The sequence below is a fragment of the Epinephelus lanceolatus genome, chromosome 20, assembly GCF_041903045.1.
Source record: "Epinephelus lanceolatus isolate andai-2023 chromosome 20, ASM4190304v1, whole genome shotgun sequence".
Taxonomy (NCBI): domain Eukaryota; kingdom Metazoa; phylum Chordata; class Actinopteri; order Perciformes; family Serranidae; genus Epinephelus; species Epinephelus lanceolatus.
The window spans coordinates 16357192-16380734 of NC_135753.1; the positions used below are offsets into that span (position 1 = coordinate 16357192).

The window sequence follows — 23543 nt, forward strand, 5'->3', positions numbered from 1 at the left end:
ATGATTTATAGAACTAACCGTAGTATTTAGTCAGCATTACCAATACGTACAATGTAGCTATGTGACATCAATGCAAATAGCATGAGAACATTCAGCACCTTTAAGTGGTTTGCCAAAACTATCTTTGGAAATAATAAAAACAAAACAACACATAAAGCTATAACAAATAAAAAACAATTTAGGTTACAGGACTGTACGCTGAGATTGACAGTCATATCTATAATATGATCAAAATACAGAAAATAAGTTAGAGAATTTACTTTTGGTCTTCCCCCGGCCTTTAAGAGACTCAAACATGCTACTTCCTGTTGATCACGAGACTTGTGTAATGTCCTAAATTTTCAGAGGGGGGAACAGAGTACCCCAGGGATGATGTTTTTTCTGTAGGCTTATGCAGAAGCTAGCTTCGCCCTAGTAAAAAAGGCGTATAGAATTTTTCCATTGGATTTTGTATTATTGCAGAAAATAAGCTCTGTGGCAAAGAAACATTTTGATACTTACATGTTTATTTCAGCGAGATAATCTTAATACTTTTATGATCTCTGAAGTCTAAATGCAATCACCAGAAGTAAAAAGCTAACATTAGGCTATAATCAAATTACACTACGGTTACATGACTTAACATTGCCAACACAACAAAGCTGTAAAGTCATGTTCGGCGTGATTATGTTCTGTGGTCTTATTTAGCCACTTGTTAGCAACCACCTTTCGTAAGACACATAATTCACAAGTGGGGTATTTACTGACGCATTTTATGTTGTAGAAAAAAATGTGAAAGTTTATTAAAACGAGACGAGGGAACTTGAAATGCTAAAATGCTAATTCATTTTCAGGTTTTAGGATTCATTCCTGGAGCACTCTATGTACCAGGCTAACAGGACTAAGGGTGAGTTCGTTAATCCTATCTGACACTCTACACTAAAATGAGATCCCTGCTGTTCACAGAAACAGAGTGTCCCGTTTCTACATAATTAACAAACAATTAAGTCAATCACACATTCACTCCACCTGGCATTTCGCTGCTCCATCTCTCTGAAGGGTACATTCCAACAATGCTCTGAATTTATGAGTGGTTCAGTTTGTGCCAGAGTGCGCAAATGCACTCTAAATGAAAACCAGGGGAACAGTGAAAACAAAGAAGTGCATTTTAACAACATATTACAAATATCTGATGAGGTAAGTGTATTTATCTCTAAATTGGAAATAGAGATACACAATAATAAAAAAAAAGAAAAAGATTTCTTAAGGACTCTTATCATTGCCAATATCTCATTATATCTAGGCTATATATCATTATACTTCTCACAGGCTAAAATCCTATTTTGTGTGTATTTATGGTAGTTTTTACTAAGGGTTTACATTATGTTAGCTTTAATTCATAGTTTGATAATATAATGTATTATACAGATACTTCTCTTGCATATTCATGATTTTAATGTCCTAGGGATGGAAAAGGCACCAGCAGAATGGTCCAAAAAATAATTGACATTTTGGGAAACAGGCCTTTTCCATTTCTCACATAAAGTTTGTTAAGAATATTGCTAGCACTCTCATATTTGTATGCTAAGATAAGCTTAGCTTATCTTAAAGGCTTGAAGCAGGAGTAAACAGCTAGCCTGGCCAGGTGCGTTGACTAAATCATATTCAAGTGTATAACCACCAAGCAACATAAGGTGTTTGGTTTTTGCACAAATTAAAACAAACAAGCTATAAAATGTGAAATTTAGCCAGATATTAGCCAAACTGGCTATTTCCTGTTTCCAGCTAACTGGCTGTAGCATCATATTTTAAAGTCCAGTGTGAATGATTTAGGAGCCTCTATGGCAGACATTGTATAATATTCATCACTATGTTTTCATTATCTTATAATTACTGGAAAATAACAATTATTTTGTTTTCATTATCTTAAAATGAGCCATTTATTTCTACATAGTGGGCAGATCATGTTCCACGGAGTCTGCTATGTTGTTTCTACAGTGGCCCAGAAGGGACAAATCAAACACTAGTCCTGTAACTCTACCAAAATGTACCAAAATGTCAACATATTCCTCTCTAATAAAGAGCTTAGTGACTTCTCTGTGTGGATTTTAAGGCTCTATAAACAGTGAGTGAATCTATTGCAGGCTACAGTTGCAGTATAAAAACTACATTTTCCTTTGGATCAGCAAAAGTAGATCTGGCTTCAACCCTACACCCCAAATTCCTCTCCTGCTGCTGTGTGCACCCACAGCTCTGCCAGCAGATTAACACAGTGAAACTGAAACTTTTCCCGCAAGATCCAAAACACACACATGCAGACTTGTGAGGGCACTAACATGAAGCACCATTATATCATTGTGTGAGCCCTGAGTCAAAGAGGGGAACGAGAGGGGAAGGGGTAGGGGAGGGGAGGGACGGGGGAGAGACGGCGAATGAATTAAAGGCATGCGTAAAGAGGCGAGAGGATGGTCCTCCTCACTCTCGCTTCGCCGTGCATCCCCTCTATTACTCCTCAAGTGTCTGTTTCCCACACCAGACAAGGTTAACAAGCCGCGCTGGTGTCTGCGTCGGCTGGAAAACGGGAGGGGTGGGAGGTGGAGGTGGAGGGGTGAGGTGCTGCAACTATACAGTGTGCTATGTGATGATGCAGACAGGCTACTGTAGCCTACAGTCCCCTTAAATATTCTCAACCACATCCCACTCCCTGCTCAAAATCCTCTGATACATTGTGCACCATGCAGCTGTGCGCCGGAATAAGCCTGAATACACCATGAGGTGGAAAATAATCCTTTTTTTTTTTTTTAGATGCACAATAAATTACAGCTAGACGAGGAAAAAACTCCGGTGCGCACTAATCTGGCTGGCAACGCGCTGACAGGATAAAGAAAATATATAAAGAATAGTTTTAATGGTGGATGCGGATACTGAGCAGCGCAGCGAGGCAAAGTGATGTGGAATAAAACAAATGGTAGCATAAGCATCCATACCTTTCTCTCCATCACTATGCGCTTTTTAGGCTACTCAACAACAGGAACTGTAGGATGTGTCTCTGTGGAGGTGTCCGGTCCGGCGCGGCGCGGAGCTTCCCGTCACTCCTCAACTTCCTCGCGGCTTCAAAGACAGCAGCGTCTCCCTATCACTTCCCCATTACTGGACAGCTAGGCGACTTATTAGCACTGGCCTGTGGGACGCCGAGCCGGGGATGGAGCCAGAGCCAGGATTGGTGAAGCCTTGTTCGAAGGGAGCAGGAGCGCAGGCGCGGTCTCTGCTGGAGAGTCGATATAATGAAAAATTACCAGTGGCAGGGAGTGTCATCAAATTATCCCCAGGAGCGGGTTTTTTTTGGGGGGGGGGGGTTTACTGTCCGATGTAAGCTCTAACAAAAGGAGTGTGAAAGGATGACTACAGGTTATTATTATACGTGCACTGCAAGAACAGACTGACATTTTTTTGGGATGTTAGGCCTCCAGGGATGCACTGAATGAAAAACCTGTTTACTACAGCAACAGAACAGCAGGACCACCAGCTCCCTAACCAAAAGAACTGTAGCACTTTTTCATAAAGAAACCTTTATACTGGGGTTTTAAGTTGCAATTACAAACCATTTGAATAACAATTAAGTCATTATAAAGACTGTGAAAAATTCCCTTGGCTGCAAAGGAATATCTATTAATGGATTACCAATATTTATAAGGATGTAATTTGTCATGCAGCTAGATATAAAGTTTGCTTATATTTGTTTGGGTGTTTTGCAAATTTGAGTTCATTTAGAGCTACTAAGAGCTGGAGTCAAATTCTTCATGTATGTCAACAGATTTGGACAAAGAAAAAATTGATTCTGACATTATTACAAAAATAAAGGATAAATCACAGCCAAAGGGCGTTTTCACAACCTGGCAACCCAAATTATGCTCCTGACAGATCTATAAAGCATGAATTCATGATCCAGTACATGTGGTGATACATGATATTGGGTATTTTTGCCAATATTTTCTAACTCATTTTGGCTAAATGCAGATATATGCATTTTTTAAACCTGCAGAAAACATCAAGTCTTTCCTGTAGTGGAATTATGTTAACTCTTATTGTGATGATCCACTGGCAGATGCTGACATAAAATTCAGTGCAATCTACTTTCACTTAGGATACATATAAAACATTCCTTTTTTGTGTGACATTTTCATACAAACCTGTAAAATTCATCCTCCTCTAACAGGCTTGGATGATGCTCTCCCCGAGACAGTCCTGATAAAAGACGCAACCAGGGCCAATCTGACTAATTAAAGTCACATAATTACAGTGTCATCTTATCAACCTGTCCTATCAGCAGAAATGCTCATTTCAGGCCGATATTTCATTTTAAAGCTGCTAATAAGCCGATAATAATGACGTACTGATAATATCTCGCAAATGATCTGAATATGAAGTTGGGGATTTGGGTGAATGTACAAGTGCTGCAGAAATATACTGATGTCATGAGGGGGAAACATTAATCATGGGCATGTTATTACCACTGAAGAGATACTCTTCGATAAACGGTTCTATAAAATACGAGAAACATACTTGAAATTATGTATTTTAAAAGGATGTACAGACATTAAAACATGTCACTTCTAGTAAAACTTAAAGACATTTAGTTGCTTTTTTGGAATGAGGCATAAAAACTGCACTGAAGAAAAATTTATCTTTATGTAGTCTTTACATCAAGTCTCTTGAAATCAGCAAAACCACTCTGTGAGGAACGCTGAGCACAAAATGTCCGTGTGGTGGCCTGTAACTAATGGTGTGATAGAAGGTAAAATATAAGGAGAAAAACTGGAGTGTGGAGTCAGTGCAGGACAGTCCATGGGTCTGTCATGTCAGCATATTTGGGACTCAAATCTGAGTCAGCATCTGAACTCGTTTGAAGGGTAACTTTGGTATTTTTCAACCTGGACCCTTTCCCCCATGTTTTTATGTCTATAGGAACACTTTAAAAAAAAAAAAAAAAAAAACTGGTCCAGTATTGAGCGACAATGTTGCAGCTGTGAAACAGGCTGCAATGTAAGCATTTGGGCAAATGTGCATCATCAATTCAAGTCCATTTAAAGTGCTTGTTTTTGCCACTGACAGGCACTAATTGTTATTTCAAGTCGCTGACAACATTCTTGAAAGGATCCCCACAGAGGCAGACCATTGTTTAAGAGTAGGATCCTTTTACTTTTAACCACAAACAGCTCTGACATTGCTATCGCCAAAGACATCTAACTGAAAGTCAATAAAAACAAAATTATAACTCAGAAACCGTCTTGGTTCGTCTTTCTGCTGCTCCAATAGTCACCATCTCTGGTTTGGTTGAAATAAACCCTTAAGTCACCCAGTTGGATTTGAAAATACACTGGCTCCATGCAAGCTTAAATTACTGTTTGTTTAAATGGAGTCTGGTGGGTCTGGCAATAGCAATTTTGGGGGTGTTTCTGGTGAAACAAAAAGGCTCTTACTTTCTAACAAAAGAGGCCTATCTCTGTAGGGATGCTGTCAGATACTTAGAATAACAATCTGAGCCTGTCAATGGCAAAACAACTGCTGTTCGTGCACATATATTGACCGTGTGAGGCTTAACATTGCAGCATTGCAGAGCCCTCTCATTCAATACTGGATCAATTTCAAAAATTGTAGTTGCCATTAATCACTTAGACACAAAATATGGGAAAATATGGTCTAGGTTGAAAGCTACTGAAGTAACCCTTTGACCCCTTTCTCTCAGGCTGCAGACTGAAATAGTCTATCAGGTAGAGATCAGGTTCAGAGCTGTCAGGCAGACAAGTAATCCTCCTGGTTACATATCTTTAATAATCCCTCTCAGGTCCACAAGTTCTGAAACTGACCTCACCCCAAAATTCCTTAAGGTTTTACCAGGGAAGAGTTTTCAGAAAGTGCAGCACAACTCGGCACAATGGCCGTGTTTCAAACAAAGCTTTCTTTCCGCAGTGCAGCCCACTCCTACCCACCCACAAACTCAATCAGCAGAGGTTTACTACTGAAGCCTTGGCTCACCACCAGCAGAAAGAACAAAAGATATCCCATGGCTGAAAACATTTTGTGGCAAACCCGTTACACCAGAGAACTCACTCTGAAGAAGCACCTGCTGTTGAGATATGAACTATTCTTATGAGGAGTGATTGAGTATTAAAGCTGATGCATTAAATTCATACCAACAACTATACCCTTTAAATAAGGCAGAATTCAGCTTTTATTAAGTTGGGTTCAATGAGAGACTGGCTGCATACAAAGGAGGCAAAGAAAACACTCTGAGGCCTTTCAAAATCATCCGTGCCAGGCTCAGTCAACTTTAATTTCTCATTTCAAGGGGAAATTTACAACTACTACACTTAACTCGGCACTCATTCACTTCTTCCTCCTAGATATATTAAGTGTTGTTCCCAAACAATTTTATTTTATTATGGAACCAGAAGCCTATTGATCATTGATGAACACAAATGAAATAAGGTTATTCAGACTTTTTGGCAGATGAAGACTGATGTTTGTGAGTAGATCCTGAGGTTTTTGACTTTTTTTTTTGGCCTCATTTTAGTCCTGGACATCAAAATAATCTATCATAGGCTCTTCTTTAGCAATCTTCGACCAGGCGCCTCCACTGACGGCCCTGAGAGGAGAATCAAGAAGAAAATGAGTCATAAGCAGACCGTAAAATCTGAAAAATAAGGAGACAGACTGAAAACTAACGGCTGTATAATACATCCTTATTCTACACATGTTAGAGGTTCAATCGTAGCTGTTTAAAGACACTGTTGACATTTGGCACATTGTGATGATTTGGTTTGTGGCCCTTTGGTTACAGAACAACCTCTTAAAAAGGAATAGTTCAGAGGTGCATATCCATAGTCAGTTGTTGGTTGGCACATCCCCAGTTTGGACAAAATATTTTAGCCACCTAAAAAAGATCAATGTACGTTTCAGTGTACACTACATTTAGAATATTTTTCACTGCTTTACCTTGCAGTCAGACGGCCCTTTCCGACGGGGAACTGAAGCCGTTATATCTATCCTCATAGCCACCAGACTTCATGGATAAAAACAGTAATTTTACCTTGCAGAACATGTGGAGTTGCTGGTCTACTGCTGCTGTGATCATTTAGTTTGTTAGTAACTTTAAATACCAAAGTCACAGAAAACTAACCAATAAAGGCAGTGGTAGACAAGTAACTCCCACATTCTGTGAAGTAAAATTACTGTTTTGTCAATAGAGTTAAGCTTTGAAGTGAGCATAACTAAGTTTCGGCTGTCTGACGGCAAAGTAAAGCACTGAAAATATGTATAAGTATAGTGAACACTTGAACTGATAATAAGGGTTTTCGGAAGGAACTTTTTCATAGTCCTAAGAAACCCCGTTTTGGTTGTGTCCGCACCGAAAGAACTAGGAGATCATAGTGATCATAGTTCTTAGTATGCCATGTTGAAGGACTTTTTTTTTTTAGCTCCTATTTCAGAGTAGGTACTCAACCAGCACAAGAGGACCTTAAGTGATATAAGTGTCCGGCAATTGGTCCAGACGTCGTAAGTGTATGTTAGATGGTTGAACACCAGTGGCAACTACCATTTTTAAAAACCCTTCAGCCTTGTAAACAACAGACAACACAAAAAAGTGACATTGCTATACCAACCACCGGCTGGCTTACAGTACGCCACTCCAGAGTTCCTATTAGTGGTGCGATTGAAACAGAACGAAAAAACCTTAAGGATTGTAGCTCTTGGGAGAGATCCCCAGTACGCAGCTCCTATCAGGGATTCCCCAGAACTGTTTGGTCCAAAAACACCAATTGATTTTTTTAAGTAGACATAATTTTAGGGTGGCTTAAATTTGTTTTGTTGCTGGCTCCGTTCACAGCAATACACTGCTTAACTTCAGTGGCGGTATACCCGTCTGCTTCTCCAAACTGGGGGCAAACCAACCGCCATCTACTGTAGATAATGCACTGACTATGGATAAGTAACCCCTACAACCCAAACTATCCCGTTAACCACAGAGGAAGACTTACTTGCTGCTATGCTGTTTGATATGAGCGATGGGAGGAGGGGCCCTCACAGCCATCTCTCGCTCTATCAGTGATGTCAGGGTTGAGTTTGGACACACTGCCTTCCCCCTGAGAAGAAAAGCAATCTTTTTAAAATCCACAATCAACATTGTCTTGTGTTACAAAGTTATCCAGGCTGCGTGTGTGTTACTGATTGAACAAAGTCTTACTTGTGGGCTGTGATGACCACGTTGCGTTTGGGCTCGTTGTCGTAGCTCACGCTCTCCACAGTATAAACCTCGGCCAGCTCGTGGATGATCTTCCGGTGTTCTCTGTTCATGGGTGGAAAACGGTGGGTCCTCTTTGGTTGTTTTCCCTGCAGACATCAGTTTAGCATGTCCATTAGGATTTATACTGAAAAAGCATCTCAAAGCCTCACTGATCTGCTTCCCGCTGCCCTCCAGTGACACATGATACATGTCGGGAACTAGCAGAGTTGTGTTGCTATCACTCAACTACATCTACATTCTGTTTTCAAATAAACTGGGAGGTCAGGACCACTGGGTGCAGTCTGAAGGGTTGTGAGATGATTAACAGGATAGGAAAGTTGAAAAATCATTTCCATAAACAAAACCTCATGATATTTTTTCCAGACTTTCTAAGAAGTTGTTACTCATTCCTTGTGAATCCCACGATTATTTTACCATTCTGACCCCAAAAAAGGTCCAGGCTGCTTTTCATGAGTTGTCCAGTAGTTTCAGTTGAGGGAAATTTTAATGCTACAACATACAGTACAATAATATTTACTGTTATTGTCTCACATCGAAAACAGGCCCTGAATTGAATCAAATCGAAATTGTGTTGTGGCAGACTTTGTGATATAAGCAAATATTGTTTTGTTGTCCTAAGAATTGATATAAAGTTGTATTTTGATTAAACTTGAGAATAACATCCCTAATATTTTCTGTTAATTGTGCATCTCATCTGTCAGTCGAAATATAAGCAATTTCGTTGGTTGAACTGGGTGAGGAATGGTCACAGATTTCCAGAATCCCAGCCATACAAGTGAAGATATTTCAAACCCACAGGGAGTTTATAACAACATAATGGCTTCAATACAAAAAGGGTTTGTACTGAAAAAGATATAGATCTTTGGGCACACTTCATTTATAATTCAGCAGAAAGTAAAACACAATGATCTGTAGTAACTGGAGAGCTGGGAAATTAGGTGGGAAGAATATGACTACTACTACTCACTTGAAGGCGCACCACTCTGCTTTTTGTGCTGTGTTAAATTCGCTAACTTTAATGTAAAATAATAAGTTCTAAGATAGCTAATCGTAACTTTTCATTGACTAAAACTAGACTAAAAAAACTAAATGTGAGTAAAACTGATTTCGTCTAATGACAAAGAATAAATCTAAAATAGCTGCCAAAATTAACACTGCACCCTGCATCAGTATCCAGTCTCACCGATGCTCTTGTGGCTGCATGAAAACAAATCCCTGAAGCCAGGTTACAAAATCTGAAACCAGCCTTCACAGAGGAGGAGTGGAGGCTGTTAAAGCAGCAGATTAACAATTGGTTTTGATATGAGACATTCATTAATCACATATGGGTATAATGTGTGGATGTTCACATACTTTTGGCCACGTGGTGTATGTGTGGCCTGTTTTCTGTGGCCTGTTCGACCTGATGTTTTATAGTAGTGTAGTACACACGGAGAGGTTGGGAAAACAACAACTGGCATCAAACTGATCCGCTCTCTCTGCCAGAAGCTAGTTAGAAATTACTATGGCAACATTTGGATAGAGAATAAAATTTAACAACATTGCTTTTGGGAAAGTGGAAGCCCACACAAGAAGGTCAAGGGCAGAATATTAAGTCCGTAAAGGCAGCGCAGTATGTAGTAAATTTAAGATGTGAAAAAAATATAATCAAACCTTTGACATGCAGACTGAGGCAGAAAAGCTTTGCCGCCATGACTCACTGTTCCAAAAAGAGACTCAGCTCCTCATAAACAATACATTTTTACATCTGGCAAGACACCAAAGCAACAGTGACCTTGACAGCCTCACTTCTGTAAGCCTCGATGCATCCAACAAAGCCGAAACAAGAACACGGAGACTATTTTGCTAACTGCCCCATGAGGTACCTGCTAATTTCGTCTGGCTTAGAAACTGTTACTAAAGAGGCTTCGCCGTCCTGTCAGAAATCTACAAGCAACCACAGCTGGTTCCTTCCTGCAGGTCCAGTGGAGATTTAACCGAGCTCAAAAATAGCTGAATATACAACAACTGGGTCAGAAAATAATGGTGCAAGTTGTGGGCTGTGGTCCATACATTGTCACAGCTAAAAGTGGGCAGTCTAATCAGGTAGAGCCTGGCCATTATTTCTTTTTTATTGACACTAGATCTAAGCAGCCCATATAAGTGTTAATATAACAGTGAACAGTGTAATAGTATAAATACTGAGGAACAGTAATAGACAATAAGTTAGGGTCGGTCAGAATACAGACATTTTGAAGTGGTTGTAATGATTATGGTATTGCAGCCCATTGACCAAAATAAAATGTTCGTGTCTGCAAAATCACAGATATGTTACATTTCTATGTCTCATACATATCATATCAACATTTCTAAAGTGACTTAGCTCAGATAACACACATATGAGCCGAGGTTCTCATTCAGAGGAGGAGGGAATGGTCGATGGCATTAGACTAAGCAGCAGACAGCAGCAGACTACTGTGTAACCATTTTTGTGCGACCAATATTTGTATTTTTAACAAGGCGTCCAGACATTTCCATCCCTGCTTATGTCGACCAAACGGAGTATTTTAAGCCAAAACATTTTTTCTAACCCTCACCAAGTGGTTTTTATGCCTAAACATAACCACTCGGTAACTACAAAGTAATCGCAACATAAAACTGTAACACTGAAACATGAAAAAATGTAAAGTTTGAACATATCCACTACATATGAAACAAGGGCTGGTGTGATATCAGATTTTCACCACCTGATTTTGTGTCTAAACGAGTTCACAATAACAGTATTATTGCGATAGCTATAGGAAATTTAACTTCAGTCAAATTTATCTTCAACTCAATTTATTGTGCATTTTGTCTTTTTTTTGGCTAATGAATTACACTTAAAATACAAAAGCATATAAAAAGAGCAATTACACTAAATGGATGGTGAAAAACCAACCAGATGGCGCTGGGGGAGGGAGAAAAGCAAGAACTGAAATCGCCTAGGTTCTTGTTGTGGTAGGAGTTCAAAAGCTTTTTCCTGATGGTGCACTGGCTACCTTACAGTGTTGTATGGGAGCTGACAGCCTGGGACATGCAATCAATTCCTTGGGCACAATAAAGTAACCTTTGTAATTATGTAAATGCAAAATCAGTCAGATGTTTCAGTATAAAAATGTTCGGGACAGGAGTTAAGGTTATCAAACATTTCATCACCTCTTCTTCAGTTATTGGGAGCAGTGGGCTGCCAGCACAGCCACCAGAGGGAGCAGCAGAGGTCACCCAAGCTGCCATTACCATACCGACACAAGGGATTCCTTGTATCATCTTACCTTATTAGCAAGCTCAACAAGATTCCTGATCTCCTCTTCTACCTCGGAGACAAATTTCAGGTCTTTTCTAAAAGAGAGGCGAATGGAGAGTTGTTAGTGTGTTGTGTGGACACACTGTTTGCACAGACAAAATTACCTTATGCAAATTATAGACGGTAATAAACAGAACTATGATGAGCAGACCTGGCATCCTCTTTGAGGCTGTCGCTGTATACAGAAGTAGAGCGGACGTTGAAGGGGTCAGAGGATGGGTCTATTTGCAACGCCTCCGCCAAACGTCTGTTTCTCTCCAAAGTAGCACAATCTTGATCACATTCAAGCCTGAGAAAACAAACCAGCTCATTTAAAACAAACACTCAAGCAGATTTCGCATTAAATCATGAAGCTGAATGTGAATCACACCTCATTTGCTTCAACTTGCTGCACTAAAATTATTCTGATTAAAATGGGTAAATCTGAGTGGCTGCTGCAGCTGCTGTAATCCATTAAAATGCATTACCTTTGATTGATGTATTTAAATATTAATGCACAAACAAAAAAAGTAATCACTCATAGTGAGCAGGAAATCCATTTCTTCTATGCAGGAGTACATTTAAATAATGTTTCATTATTGATTTAAGGAAACTGCTTTGTGCCCGTACTAAAATCACTGCAGAGAACAGCCTCTCATGCCTCGTGTCCTAAATCATTTCATGTGCGTCACTTTCAAAAAACACTTTACATCAGCAGCTTGGCCCCGAATCTTAGTCATCGATTCGCTTTGTTACTGCACCTGGTCTGTTTCAGCTCCTTCTTAGTGAGGAGTGGGCCGATGTCCATTGAGTCACCGAGCTGCATGTCAGACAGTTTGCTGGCCATGGCGATGGCTGCATACCTGCAGTACAGAGATTTAGGGGATCTTTCAAACACTTCGTATATACAATTAAAACAGCTAAATACAAGGCTGGGGCGATTGACAAGATTATAGTTCAACAGGACATATTGTTCCTCGCATGTCCACGAAAAGACAATATTCAATTACAAGTGTTATGAATTACTACATTTAGTCTCCCTTTTTCTCTGGGTTTCTCTATGCTTCCCCACATAGGTATAGCCTATTAAAAAAAAACAGAAGAAAGAAACAACATGCTAGCTTATGTCTGACACCGTAACGTTAGCCCATGCTGCTTTCACAACAGCGTGGCAGCTGCGTTATCGCCTAGTTGCCTTTGAAGTGCAGCAGGTAAGACGTCTGCTTATTAGAACACAGTCCATAAATATTTATATCTTTGCCCATCTCTCTCTTCAGTGTTTTTTGGATGGTAATTTTGTATATTGTTTTACATTACTGCTTGAAGCCATATGTCTGTAGGGAAATTTCAATCTCGCCCAACACTACTGAACAATAGTTAAACTGACCTCTGATATGAAGTGGCTGCCTCTGCGCAGACCACCGTTTCCTTTCTTCGCCCACAATCACACTGCACAGCCACCTGTGAAAAGTATGAAAGACAATGTTAAACATACGAGTGAACAGATTTGAGTCTGGTGCCAAAAGGCTTTTGTAAGCAGACAAATTATGTTGGTTTCTTGAGAATTCGATGCTGCGTGTGTAAGGAATTCCTGCAGCTGTGAAAGGCCTCATTGTTTGTTGAGCTCTTGTGTTTGGAGGACTGCCACTGAAATGTTATTATTTCATCCAAGTTAAAGATTTTTGACAGCTACGTACTATTACAGCAGATTTCATCAACTCGTTATAAACCACATGTAGCTGAAAGAACAGAGAGAATACACAGCTGGACTGTTGAACATAAACTTCAATAATTAGAAGATGTGACACGTACAATCATTTTTCATCAGGGTAATAAGTTATCAAGTTGAGGAGAAATATTTGGATGATGGGAAAATACGCCTACACTCCCCATGAACCAAAGCCCTCGGTGTAACAACGACCATCTGTACCAAGTTTGTAACCCATATTTTAGCTACTGGGAGCCCAGCTGCTCTCAGTGGCAGTGTGTTGTACCTTGGCGGTGCAGGTGGTGCGTGGGCAGCTGCTGCCTTTATGACAGGGAGCGGAGCAAGGGTGGCCACAGTCTGGACGAGGTAGCGTGCAGGGCTGCTGGCAGCTGCCTTCTGCTAAACACTCGCCCCGGTGGCAGATCCGTCTGCAGCGGTGCATTTCACATGGCAGCGCTTTATTACACACCAGGCCGCAAGAGATGTCTTGCAGATGACATGGGATGTTGCTACGTTGCTGTGAGCCAAAGAAAAAGTGGTTACTTTAATCACATAATAAAAAAACATGAAAACGAGTTATGCAGACTGTCAGCTCAGGGGACATTACCTCGTGCTTTCCCATGCACCACTTCTGAGTAAGGTAAGTGCAAGGTGGACACTTCTCTTCACTGTGGCAGTTGTGAAACACTAAATGAGAGATAAATGTTAGGATTCTCATTTACAGTTTATAACTGCAGTCTATTTTCAATTACAATTTTGGCTTCCAATGATTATGAAAACAAGATAATTAAGATTAAATGATTGTTGTGGTGCATTTAGTTTCGCAGCGATGCTCTTGTTTGTGTTTGTCTTGTGTTAAGGCCAAGATACACCAAACTGACATCAAAGAACTAGTGGTGACAAAGACCAACTGTGGTGTCACCTCACCCTGCCTTTGTCTCGCCCAAAAAGTTGCACTTGAACATACCGCAAAGACTAAAGCCCACAGCAAACTAGCACATACATTCTGGTTTGTGTGAGAGTAAATAACTAGTCTGTATTTGTCATTCAAAAAGGGAAACAGGAAGACCAACAGGACAGATTCAAGACGCTGGTTAGCCACTTAGCATATTAACAAAAAAACCTTATGTTGAAAGAAAACAAGATACTTATAGTGCGCTAGTGAACATTAACGCAATCACAAAATGTTTCTACTAAAGACCCCAGTGGCTAAAAAGATAATCTTATCCAGTATAACAACTATGTTTTGACTTTACATCCACTTGACTTGAGCCTTTTGTTTACTTTCCTCACTTCCATTTTTCTACTTGTGCACTGAGCTGAACTGCCAATCAGAGTGATTTCACTCACCGACAGGGCCGTCTCCAACCCCGATTCAACACGCTTAATCGGCCAAAAAAGTTGAAAAGGGCCAGACAAGGGCCAACTAGTGCTGGCGGTGTGAGACACACCAAAATTAGGGTAACAGACACTGACCAATGGCCAACCGTTAGCCCGGTGTACCAGGGCCCTTATAAATCCAGTGCCTTCAGTGTTGCCAACTTGGTGACTTTCTTGCTAGATTTAGTGACTTTTCAACCCTCTTAGTGACTTAATTTCTAAAAAAAAGCAACTAGCAACAAATTTAGCAAAATTTAGCGAGACTTTCCCTTTCCTCTTGTGCCATGTTTATAGCTATAAATCATGTAGAAATTCAAGAAAATCCACTGATAAAAAGACAATTGTTTAAAAAAAGTTCAATAAATTAATGTTTCCAATATCAGCGAGTAATCGTGTTAAATAACTGTGATATCACCATTAACCAAAATATTTCTGATATAATTTTTGCCATAAACGAGCTGCCGTAACGTTTCCTGTTTCATCTCACCTGGGTGGTCACACTCGTGTCTTCTTGTGCATAAGTTTTTGCACTCTGGTGGCTTTGTGCCGCAGGGGATGGGCGGGTACAAGACAGTGAGCCCACAGTAACAAGCCAGCTCATCAAAACCTACAAACAGAAGGAATCATGACACCACATAGGATATGAGCTCTGTGACATGGTCACGGCACATTACTGCCAGACATAATACCACAGAAGACAGAAAATGACACAAAGATGATGTAAAGCCTCAAATTAGTTTTTTTTTTTCTTAAATGGCAGAATAACACTGTGGTACTTCTGAGACTTGACTCATAAATACAGTGTTGTTGGACCACATTAAATGCCTGCAGGACTCACTGGACTGCCAGCAGGGCTCACAGTTTCCACGGTGACAGGGCTCCTGGCAGCGGTGGAGGCCACAGTTGAGCTTGTAGCCGCAGATCAGGGGACACTTGTGCTCTACATTCTAGATAGACAGACAGACACCAGTGACACCACCTCCTATTGAATAGCACTGTCCTAAAAATTAAACTTTTACTGCTATTTGAATGGATTGCAAGACCTTGAGTTCAATATAAAAGAACTCTGAACACTTTTATCAAATGTGTGCTTTAAGCTGAAATTAAATTTCTGTGTCACCTTAAGATGTGTATCTAGCCTCTTTGTGTCTGTTGTATTGTATTGTATTGCAGGATCTCTATTTAAGCTGACATACCACTGAACAGCATTTGACGTCACATCACTGTACAGTGTTACTCAGGCCATGTGTTCAGTGGTAGAAAACCTTTTTATATTATTACACAAAATATCACAAGTTAAACTACACAACACCAGCATAATCTGAGCTCTTTTGTCACTTTTAACATCAATTTGTTTAACTGTATTGAGAGTTTGGAGAGTGTAAACTACGCAACATTAATACAGAGTCATAGAATACTCACCACACAACACAGCTCGCCGCACTTGTGTCGACCACAGGAGCGCTTCTTGTTGCAGCGCTTCTCACAAGTGAAGACAAGCTCATCTGGGAAAAAAAGGGCAGAAGAGAAATACCAGATAATGCAGGAAGGTGGCAATCCCGCATTTGCTTAATATCATTTGAACTTGTTTGAATCTCACCTTCTTTTTGGATCGTTTCACACGGGACCTCCTGAAAAACAAAGGTCAGTTTTAACTCTGGTGTCATGAACACAGCACAGCAAATGAGAGCAGCACTAACACTGAAGACAAAAGTTCTGCTGGTGTTTCTGCCTACCTTGGTCTTGGAGCCACATCTGCATCTGATAGTGGAGGTCAGGGAGCAGGGCCCGCAGCTGTCCTCATGGCACAACTTCTCACACAGATGGATGGTGTCTGAAACAACATGAGTCCATTAAGAACAGTGCTTGCAAGCTCAACATAATGCATATCCTGTCTGAACACACAAAATAAAATTGCTGTCTCAGGACTGAAAACAGATGGATAATGGTGGAGGAAAAATAAAATGGATGCTACGTAAGTTTCATTTCTTAGAGAATTTCTTTAGCTCTAGTTTAAGGAGATTCATAGAATGCATACAACATGTTACAAGATATCCAGAAGTAATGCCAACATCAAAAACACAGCACAGCAGGGTGCATCCAAGAGGAAGCTACAAAAATCATGGACACAGCATCAAAACAAAAAAGCCCCACAAATATAGCAAGGCTATAACGCCAAGCAGACAAAGCTCATTCCAAAACAAGAGTGACTCTTGGGTTGGCTTTCACTTTTGCTTTTGCTGGTGAGCACTGAAGGAGAGGATGGGGATGAAAAGTGACAGAGTTGGCCTCTTTTCTGTTGCAGTTAGCTTAGTTAGCTTGCTTTGTATCTGCTTTTCCATTACCACAAATGTAAGGTTCCTCTAACAGTAGCTGCTGAAAGCATTTCCCTTATGAAAAACCTTTCAGAGCCATAACACGAATTCATATCCTATACCTGGTCAGTTTCAGATCTTGTGTGAGGATAGCTTCACTTCCCTTACTTAACCTGTTATGCTACATTATGAGAAATTATTCTGAATCTAGTGAGAGGGTCTGAGCATGTCGACAGGCAGCTACAAACTTATGAAAAACACAGGCCTGTTACTAGTTAAGACACCCTTTGTCCCTCTTCCTTACCACTGGAACCACAGGCCAGGGGTTTGTTGCACGTCTTCCCACAGGAGGGGATGGCATCAGAGCAGCTTCGTCGTTCAGAGTAGCCCAGTTCCATGAGCTTGGCCAGTGGTGTCTGACCACAAGGACACGTCTTCACCAAGCTTGGGGAGAGTGGGCACGGCTGACACGTGCCACGGTGGCACACCTGCTGGCACTGGTGAGCTTCGCAGTTTAGCATCCTGAATGGAGAAAACTAAGTGTCAGGCAGGGGTGGGAACTGTCTCACTGAAATAAGATTTTTTAATTAATATTATCAGATGTTAGACATCATTAGTGCTGACTTACTTCCCACATAATTTTTGACAGGAGAAATGTCCCGAACCATCAAATCCATCTCTATCTGTGCCACACAGGACTTCACGAGTGGTAACGCCACAGTAGCACACTAAAGAAAAAAAAAAAAACAGACAAGAATTAAAACCATTTATGCTAAGACAAAGTTGCCAAGATTAAAAAAATAAACACTACACTATGTGGAGTTGTGCTGGCAAAGTGAGACTCACCCTGCTGAACTTGCAGCTGGCAGGGTTGACATGCCCCACTGTGGCACACCTGGGTGCAGGTGTGTTTAGCACAGTTAAGGAAGGCACCACACGCCTTGTCACACCGGAGAACTGTACCTTGGCCACAGCGCACTGGTTGACTGCAAAGTTATGGTTTTATCAGTATCATGGCATCAAGACAACACAGGAAGCAATCTCTTAGAATAACACAAAAACACACACACAAGATACACAGAGAGATGCAAACATTGTTAAAGTGCAGAATACCTTGTCTTCCCACAGGTACAGGATTTTGTTACAAAGGCAGGACATTGCGGACAAGGTCCAGGGTGACATAAGCTGAAGGGAGACACAGAAAGTATAGTTAAACACAAATACTCACATTATTAAAAAATGCATGCAAAATCTGTACTACAGTGTAATTTTTGCTAGTTTTGAAAATCAAGATCATAGTACTTTTTCCCACATATTTTACTAATTAACTTTTTGTTCTATGCTGGACTTAAATTCCCACCTAGGATATAATCACAGATCTTTAGGGGCAGCTGTGGTTACGTGGATAACATTCCCTCAACCTTATTGAAATCAATCTGATTAGAGCTTCCAACTTCACTGTTTACATGGATGCTAAATAAGTGATCCGATAAGATGTGCGTTTACATGCCCCAAAGCATTTCATCAGAGTATATCTTTATTGACTAATCAGCAAGTTCACGACTTGGGAATGATCAATTTAAAAAAAAGGGCCAACTCATAGCTTTTCCCAAAAATACCTTGACATTACAAGAGACAGACACCATGACTGTCTCCCTGTGATTTTTAAAGCTCACATGTTACAGGGGTGGTTACAGTCCACTCCGCTCCTTTTCTTCCCACACATGTCACCACAGGTGTGAGGAATCTCACTGCGCTGCCACTCTGGGTTTGTCACTTTACCTGCCAATCAAATGTGGAACAAAAAGGAGTGATGACTTTGATTATCTCATTTGCAGTCACAAACTTGATCAGTTATAGGACTAAAAAATAAACATTAAATAATCTGACCTGACAACAAATAGATTCATGTTTATAATACGTATTTAAATGCATAACTAAACAGTCACTCACCACAGAAACAGGTGTAGGACGTTGGTGGTTTCAGTGCAACATTCTGGCAGGCCGGACATCTCCAGCCTTTAGCTGATTCTGAAAAAACAGCTTTGTTTTAGCATATAAACATTTTTGTATTAACTTTTCATACAGAGAACAGCAGATATTCCCACTGGCCTAAAACTGCAACACAACACAACACACATTGTTGATGCAGCGGGAGCTTCAAAGCCTGGGTGCTGCTTTTCTTTGCTATTGTTAATGGGCACAAATAGGTATTGTCCATCTCCACAACAGTATTATGCATTACAGTGGATTATGTCCTGCTATTTCATAGCCTCACAGAGATAACCATTCTGAGTGCACTGTGGGTCAGAGCTGCTAAAATTGTGTAGCAAACATCCAGATGTTGTTTAAAGGTTGTACCGTCTGCCTGAGAGGCCGGGGATCGAGCCCACTTCTTGATACAGTTCAGGTGGAAGACGTGGAAGCAGCTCTGGCAGCTCCACACCGGGGCCATGCACCGGATGACATCACAGCAAACCATGCACTCGTACTTCTCCTCTGACAGCTGCTCTATCAGACATCCTGTGGAAGGAAGAGATTGGCAGTTCAGGAAACAAGGAGTGAATCAGACACTTAACATCTTTAACCTCAGGAAAAAAAGGCAGCTCTGTTAAAAAATAATGATGTGCTGAGGAGGCTGATTCAAACCCACAGGTTATTATCAAAATCTATTCTGCTAAATTACAGGATATTGAGTATAGAATGATACACACAAGACAGCTAAAATGTGTACTCGCAAAACTAAATGTTTTACTCAATGACAGGCTAGAGAAAGTGTCACCAGCACACAGAGTTCTTTATGAAAATTAAGGGCAATATCAAGAAGCGGTTAAGTAGGTAACAAGGCGTTATGTGTGTACAGCTTCCAAACAAATTTAATTTAGGATGCTGTCAAATGATGGGAAAATACTGCTGTGGCTGCTGAATATCTTTAAATATTAAAAAAAAATCAGCGAGAGTGTGCTTTTAAATGCTATCTTTGACTCCTTGGTTTCTACTTAAGTGATTAAAGGGAGCTGCACACTAACCTGTCTGTGTCTCCTTGCTCTCTGGCATCTTGTCCCAGTTCCTCTGGCCTGGCCTGTGGTTTTGATAATGCATTCTTCTCCCCCCTCTTGCCTGCTGGGGTGTGTGTCGTCCTGAGCCTCGTCCAGCTTTACAGACCGGATCCTGAGATGATCTTCTATGGCCAGAGTCATCTTGGACACTGGGCCTCATCTCCAAGGCTGTTTCCTCTTGAGATGGTTGTTTGGGCGGTTTGATTGGTCCTTGACGTCGTTTTGCTTCAGTGTGTGCCCTCTGATGATCATTACGTTGAAAGTCTGGACCAGTACTGCTCCTCTGACTTCTGTCCCTGATGTCTAACGAAGGGTTCTCTCCTTTGGTGTCATCTGACCTCTGACCCCCAACTGCAGCGTTGTTCTCCTTAAAACGACTACCCTTTTCAGGTTGTTGTCCTCTTCTCTGCTCCTGGCTAAACTTCCTTGGTTTTTTAGCCTGGGCATCCTGGTCTTCATTTGTTTGTTCAAAATTCCTTCCTGTATCTTCTCTTCGCCAGTTAGGTCCATCAGGTCCATCCATGGGATGTGCCCCAGAGTGAAAGCCCCCTGCACCTCTGTTGTTGCCATTATACGGACCAAAGTCGCCTCCTGGTCTTTGCCAACTGGAGCTGAAGCCACTAAAATTCCCATTTACACTTCTATTCCCCTCTCTCCTCCCTCTACCTCTGCCTCGCCTTCTGGCTCCATCCTCTCCTTGGTATGGAGGTTGATGATGCAATGCATAATTTGAATTATCATGGCTAAATGGGGGTTTGAAGCCCTGGTGAAGGTGTCCATATTGTTGAGAAGGATCATAACTATTCAGGTTTCTGTCATTGTTGTGTCTGGGGCGGCCTCTTCTGGATTTGTGCTGATAGGTTTTTTGATGTGACGCCTCATCTGAATGGAGGTCAGGTGGATCTGCAAACAGATAAAGTGTCAAAAGACTGAAGCTGTGTGTATAATAATCCCAACCAAACACAGCTCCAGTAAATATGTTCAACATAAGAAATGACAATAACAATGACTCAGTAGTTTTCACCGCTGACTCACTAGTCAATTACTGAGTCTGTAGCCCAGAATAATGTCTTTAAATTTACATAATGTCATAACACCAACATTAAAACTCTCAAAAACAAACTGATGTCATTCATTTACTTATGGTATGAAGTCATTTGGTACTTTTCTGTCCTGTACTGTAACCCATACTCAGGATATGTAGCCAGCAGTTATACTACAGCTATTAGGTAACGCGTTAGCTAGCTAGCAATCACAACTTCACAACTTTCGCACACCCACACACTCGTGATACTGGGAGCTGACAGGCTAATCACATGTTTATTAGCTCCTGCTACTGTATCCCAGGTCAGGTGTTATATCGGATTTCAAAGTTCACAGTCACGTGTTGTCACGTAAGATGCAATACTACCGTTAGCAACCCTTAGCAAGTCGAACGAGGATCTTATAAATGGAAAAATCAGCTGCTCGGTCAGTTAGCTGGTGTTAGCTGAAAATTAATGTTAGCTAACGTTAGCTAAGCAACATGCTAGCTAAATTAGCACATGAAGAGAGTGTGTATAACGTTAGCAAGCTATTTTAAAGGGGCAGTGTGGCATTACAGAGCAGCTGAGTTTAAATTTGGCGATAATTACTCTATTGATAAAATATTTTGACAGCATGTTAGATAACTTACCTGAGGAGCCCTCAGCCATTCAGTTTGAACTCTGGATGTTGCTTCTCACACGACACAAGTTTGAGGACAACAGGCTGTTTTGCGAGATATGACAGGGGTGTCCAGGTACTCGTCGACAATGTCCACTTTCCCAGTTGTGTTCTGGTTGCCAAAACTGAGGCGAACTCCCTAAACAGGCAGAGTCAATCCCCTCCCACCTTCAACTCACTTTATCAACACAAGCTTAAAGCTAACACACGCTATATTAAGCTAGCAAGAATTAAAACAGGAACTTCTGGTCAGTGTTTCCAAAGTAAAACCGGAAGTGATTGCATGTCAAGCGAATTCTAATTATTTAACATAACACATACAGAACACGATAAACCAAGTTAATGATATAACAGTTATTAGTTATTAATAATTAACTGAGAACCATAAACCCATTCATGGCATAAAAAGACATTTGACAGAAAATAATGTTAATGAACGACCACAAGGTGGCGCTCCATATTTGGATTAGTCTGATGGAGATTAGAGAGGCTTCTCAGATTGAGATGAATTAGGAGCATAATAAAATGTATTACATCATAGTTTTGCATATATTTATACACTTTTACACTTGTATACTGCCTGTATACTTGACTACAAATGTGAAATTAATGTTAAGTATAACTTGCCTAGAGATCAACGATCATTCTGTGCACAGTTTAGATGTCTCGTATTACCACTAGGCTATATATTGAAACTGGAAGATACAAAGGTGTAACTAAAGATTAAAGAATTTGTGAATATTGTGAGCTAATTGACGTGGAAAATAATTTATTTCATTTTGTACTGTCTTCTATATCATGATTTATGACAAATATTGTTTAAAAAAGTTAAAATTCCTGATTTTCCTTATGGAGGATCAAGCTCTAACTGTATCCCTTTTTGATTTGATTTGTTTTTGCATTCTCCGAGTATCTTTTTAGGGTGTGGGAATGGAGGAGAAAAGTAACATGACGGACCCCTTTAACCCTGTTTTGTTTGGACACCCTTGATCTGTGAACTGAATCAAATAATGTTTGGCACTGATTCATGTAGATGCAAATTTTGTCTTGTTTGGATCTGTGTATTTTGTCTTGCACTCAGGGGGCTGTGTTTGTGCTTTGTATTTCTTTTATTGTTGTTGTTGTTGTTGTTGAGGTTGGATGTCTTTTGAAGGATTATTTGTGGGAGATTTATGTCTTTTTTGCCAGATATTGTTTGTGTTTATGTCTGGATGTTAGTCATGTATTGTGCTGTTAGATGTTGGTGGGTTAACATTCCTGAATGTTTGGTTTGTTATTGGTTAATGTGCCTGAATAATCCCATGATGGATGGGTTATTAGATGTCCAGGAAGAAAATAAAATGTTCATTCATTGTATAACTGTAACACCAAACATACGCTGTACTTCACTGTACATGTAAATTATATATTTTTACAGTTAATACACACTGTAAATATCATCACTGTCGATATTAATATAAGCAAACAGTATATACTCCCAAATCCAACTACCTATGTATAGAAAGCAACAAACTGTTACATTAATAATTCTGTATTTATTCCAGCACCCTTTGCACTCTGCACCATTACACTATTGTCTCACTGTCTGCAAAAATGTTTATGTTTACCTTGTCCAGATATGTTTTTGTCCCTCGTTTTAGCTGTTATGTCTGTATATATTTCTGTGCACTACACTGACAGCAACAAAAACCAGAGTTAAATTCCTTGCATGTGTGCACACTTACTTGGCCTATAAATCTGATTCAGATTATTTTTTATAATAACAGATTAAAGAATGGATATGTAAAAACTA

General features: G+C 40.3%; 2 protein-coding genes across 4 annotated transcripts in view; both read right to left on the minus strand.

The window, feature by feature from the left end:
• smarcd3b (SWI/SNF related BAF chromatin remodeling complex subunit D3b) overlaps positions 1-3216 on the minus strand; it is a 53291-nt gene extending 50075 nt beyond the window's left edge. For 2 of the 3 annotated variants that reach the window (XM_078162440.1, XM_078162439.1), the window contains exon 1: positions 2967-3216. In XM_078162440.1, coding sequence (XP_078018566.1) covers positions 2967-2978 — 12 coding nt within the window. In that variant the 5' untranslated portion in view covers positions 2979-3216. The remainder of the gene's footprint in view (positions 1-2966) is intronic. The other variant, XM_033638746.2, reaches the window with a different exon arrangement.
• A 2970-nt stretch (positions 3217-6186) lies between these two features.
• nfx1 (nuclear transcription factor, X-box binding 1) lies at positions 6187-21887 on the minus strand. Its single transcript, XM_033639266.2, has 23 exons — positions 21723-21887; positions 20018-20950; positions 19350-19511; positions 18942-19019; positions 18665-18770; positions 18102-18173; positions 17835-17974; positions 17617-17716; positions 17293-17510; positions 16410-16507; positions 16274-16304; positions 16096-16178; positions 15512-15620; positions 15161-15280; positions 13901-13980; positions 13580-13810; positions 12973-13046; positions 12347-12448; positions 11758-11895; positions 11575-11641; positions 8225-8370; positions 8019-8123; positions 6187-6625 (listed from the first exon to the last, which is right to left on the minus strand). The coding sequence occupies exons 1-23, from the start codon at positions 21739-21741 to the stop codon at positions 6550-6552; spliced, it is 3288 nt and encodes a 1095-aa protein (XP_033495157.2). The 5' UTR covers positions 21742-21887; the 3' UTR covers positions 6187-6549.
• Between the last annotated feature and the right edge of the window lie 1656 nt (positions 21888-23543).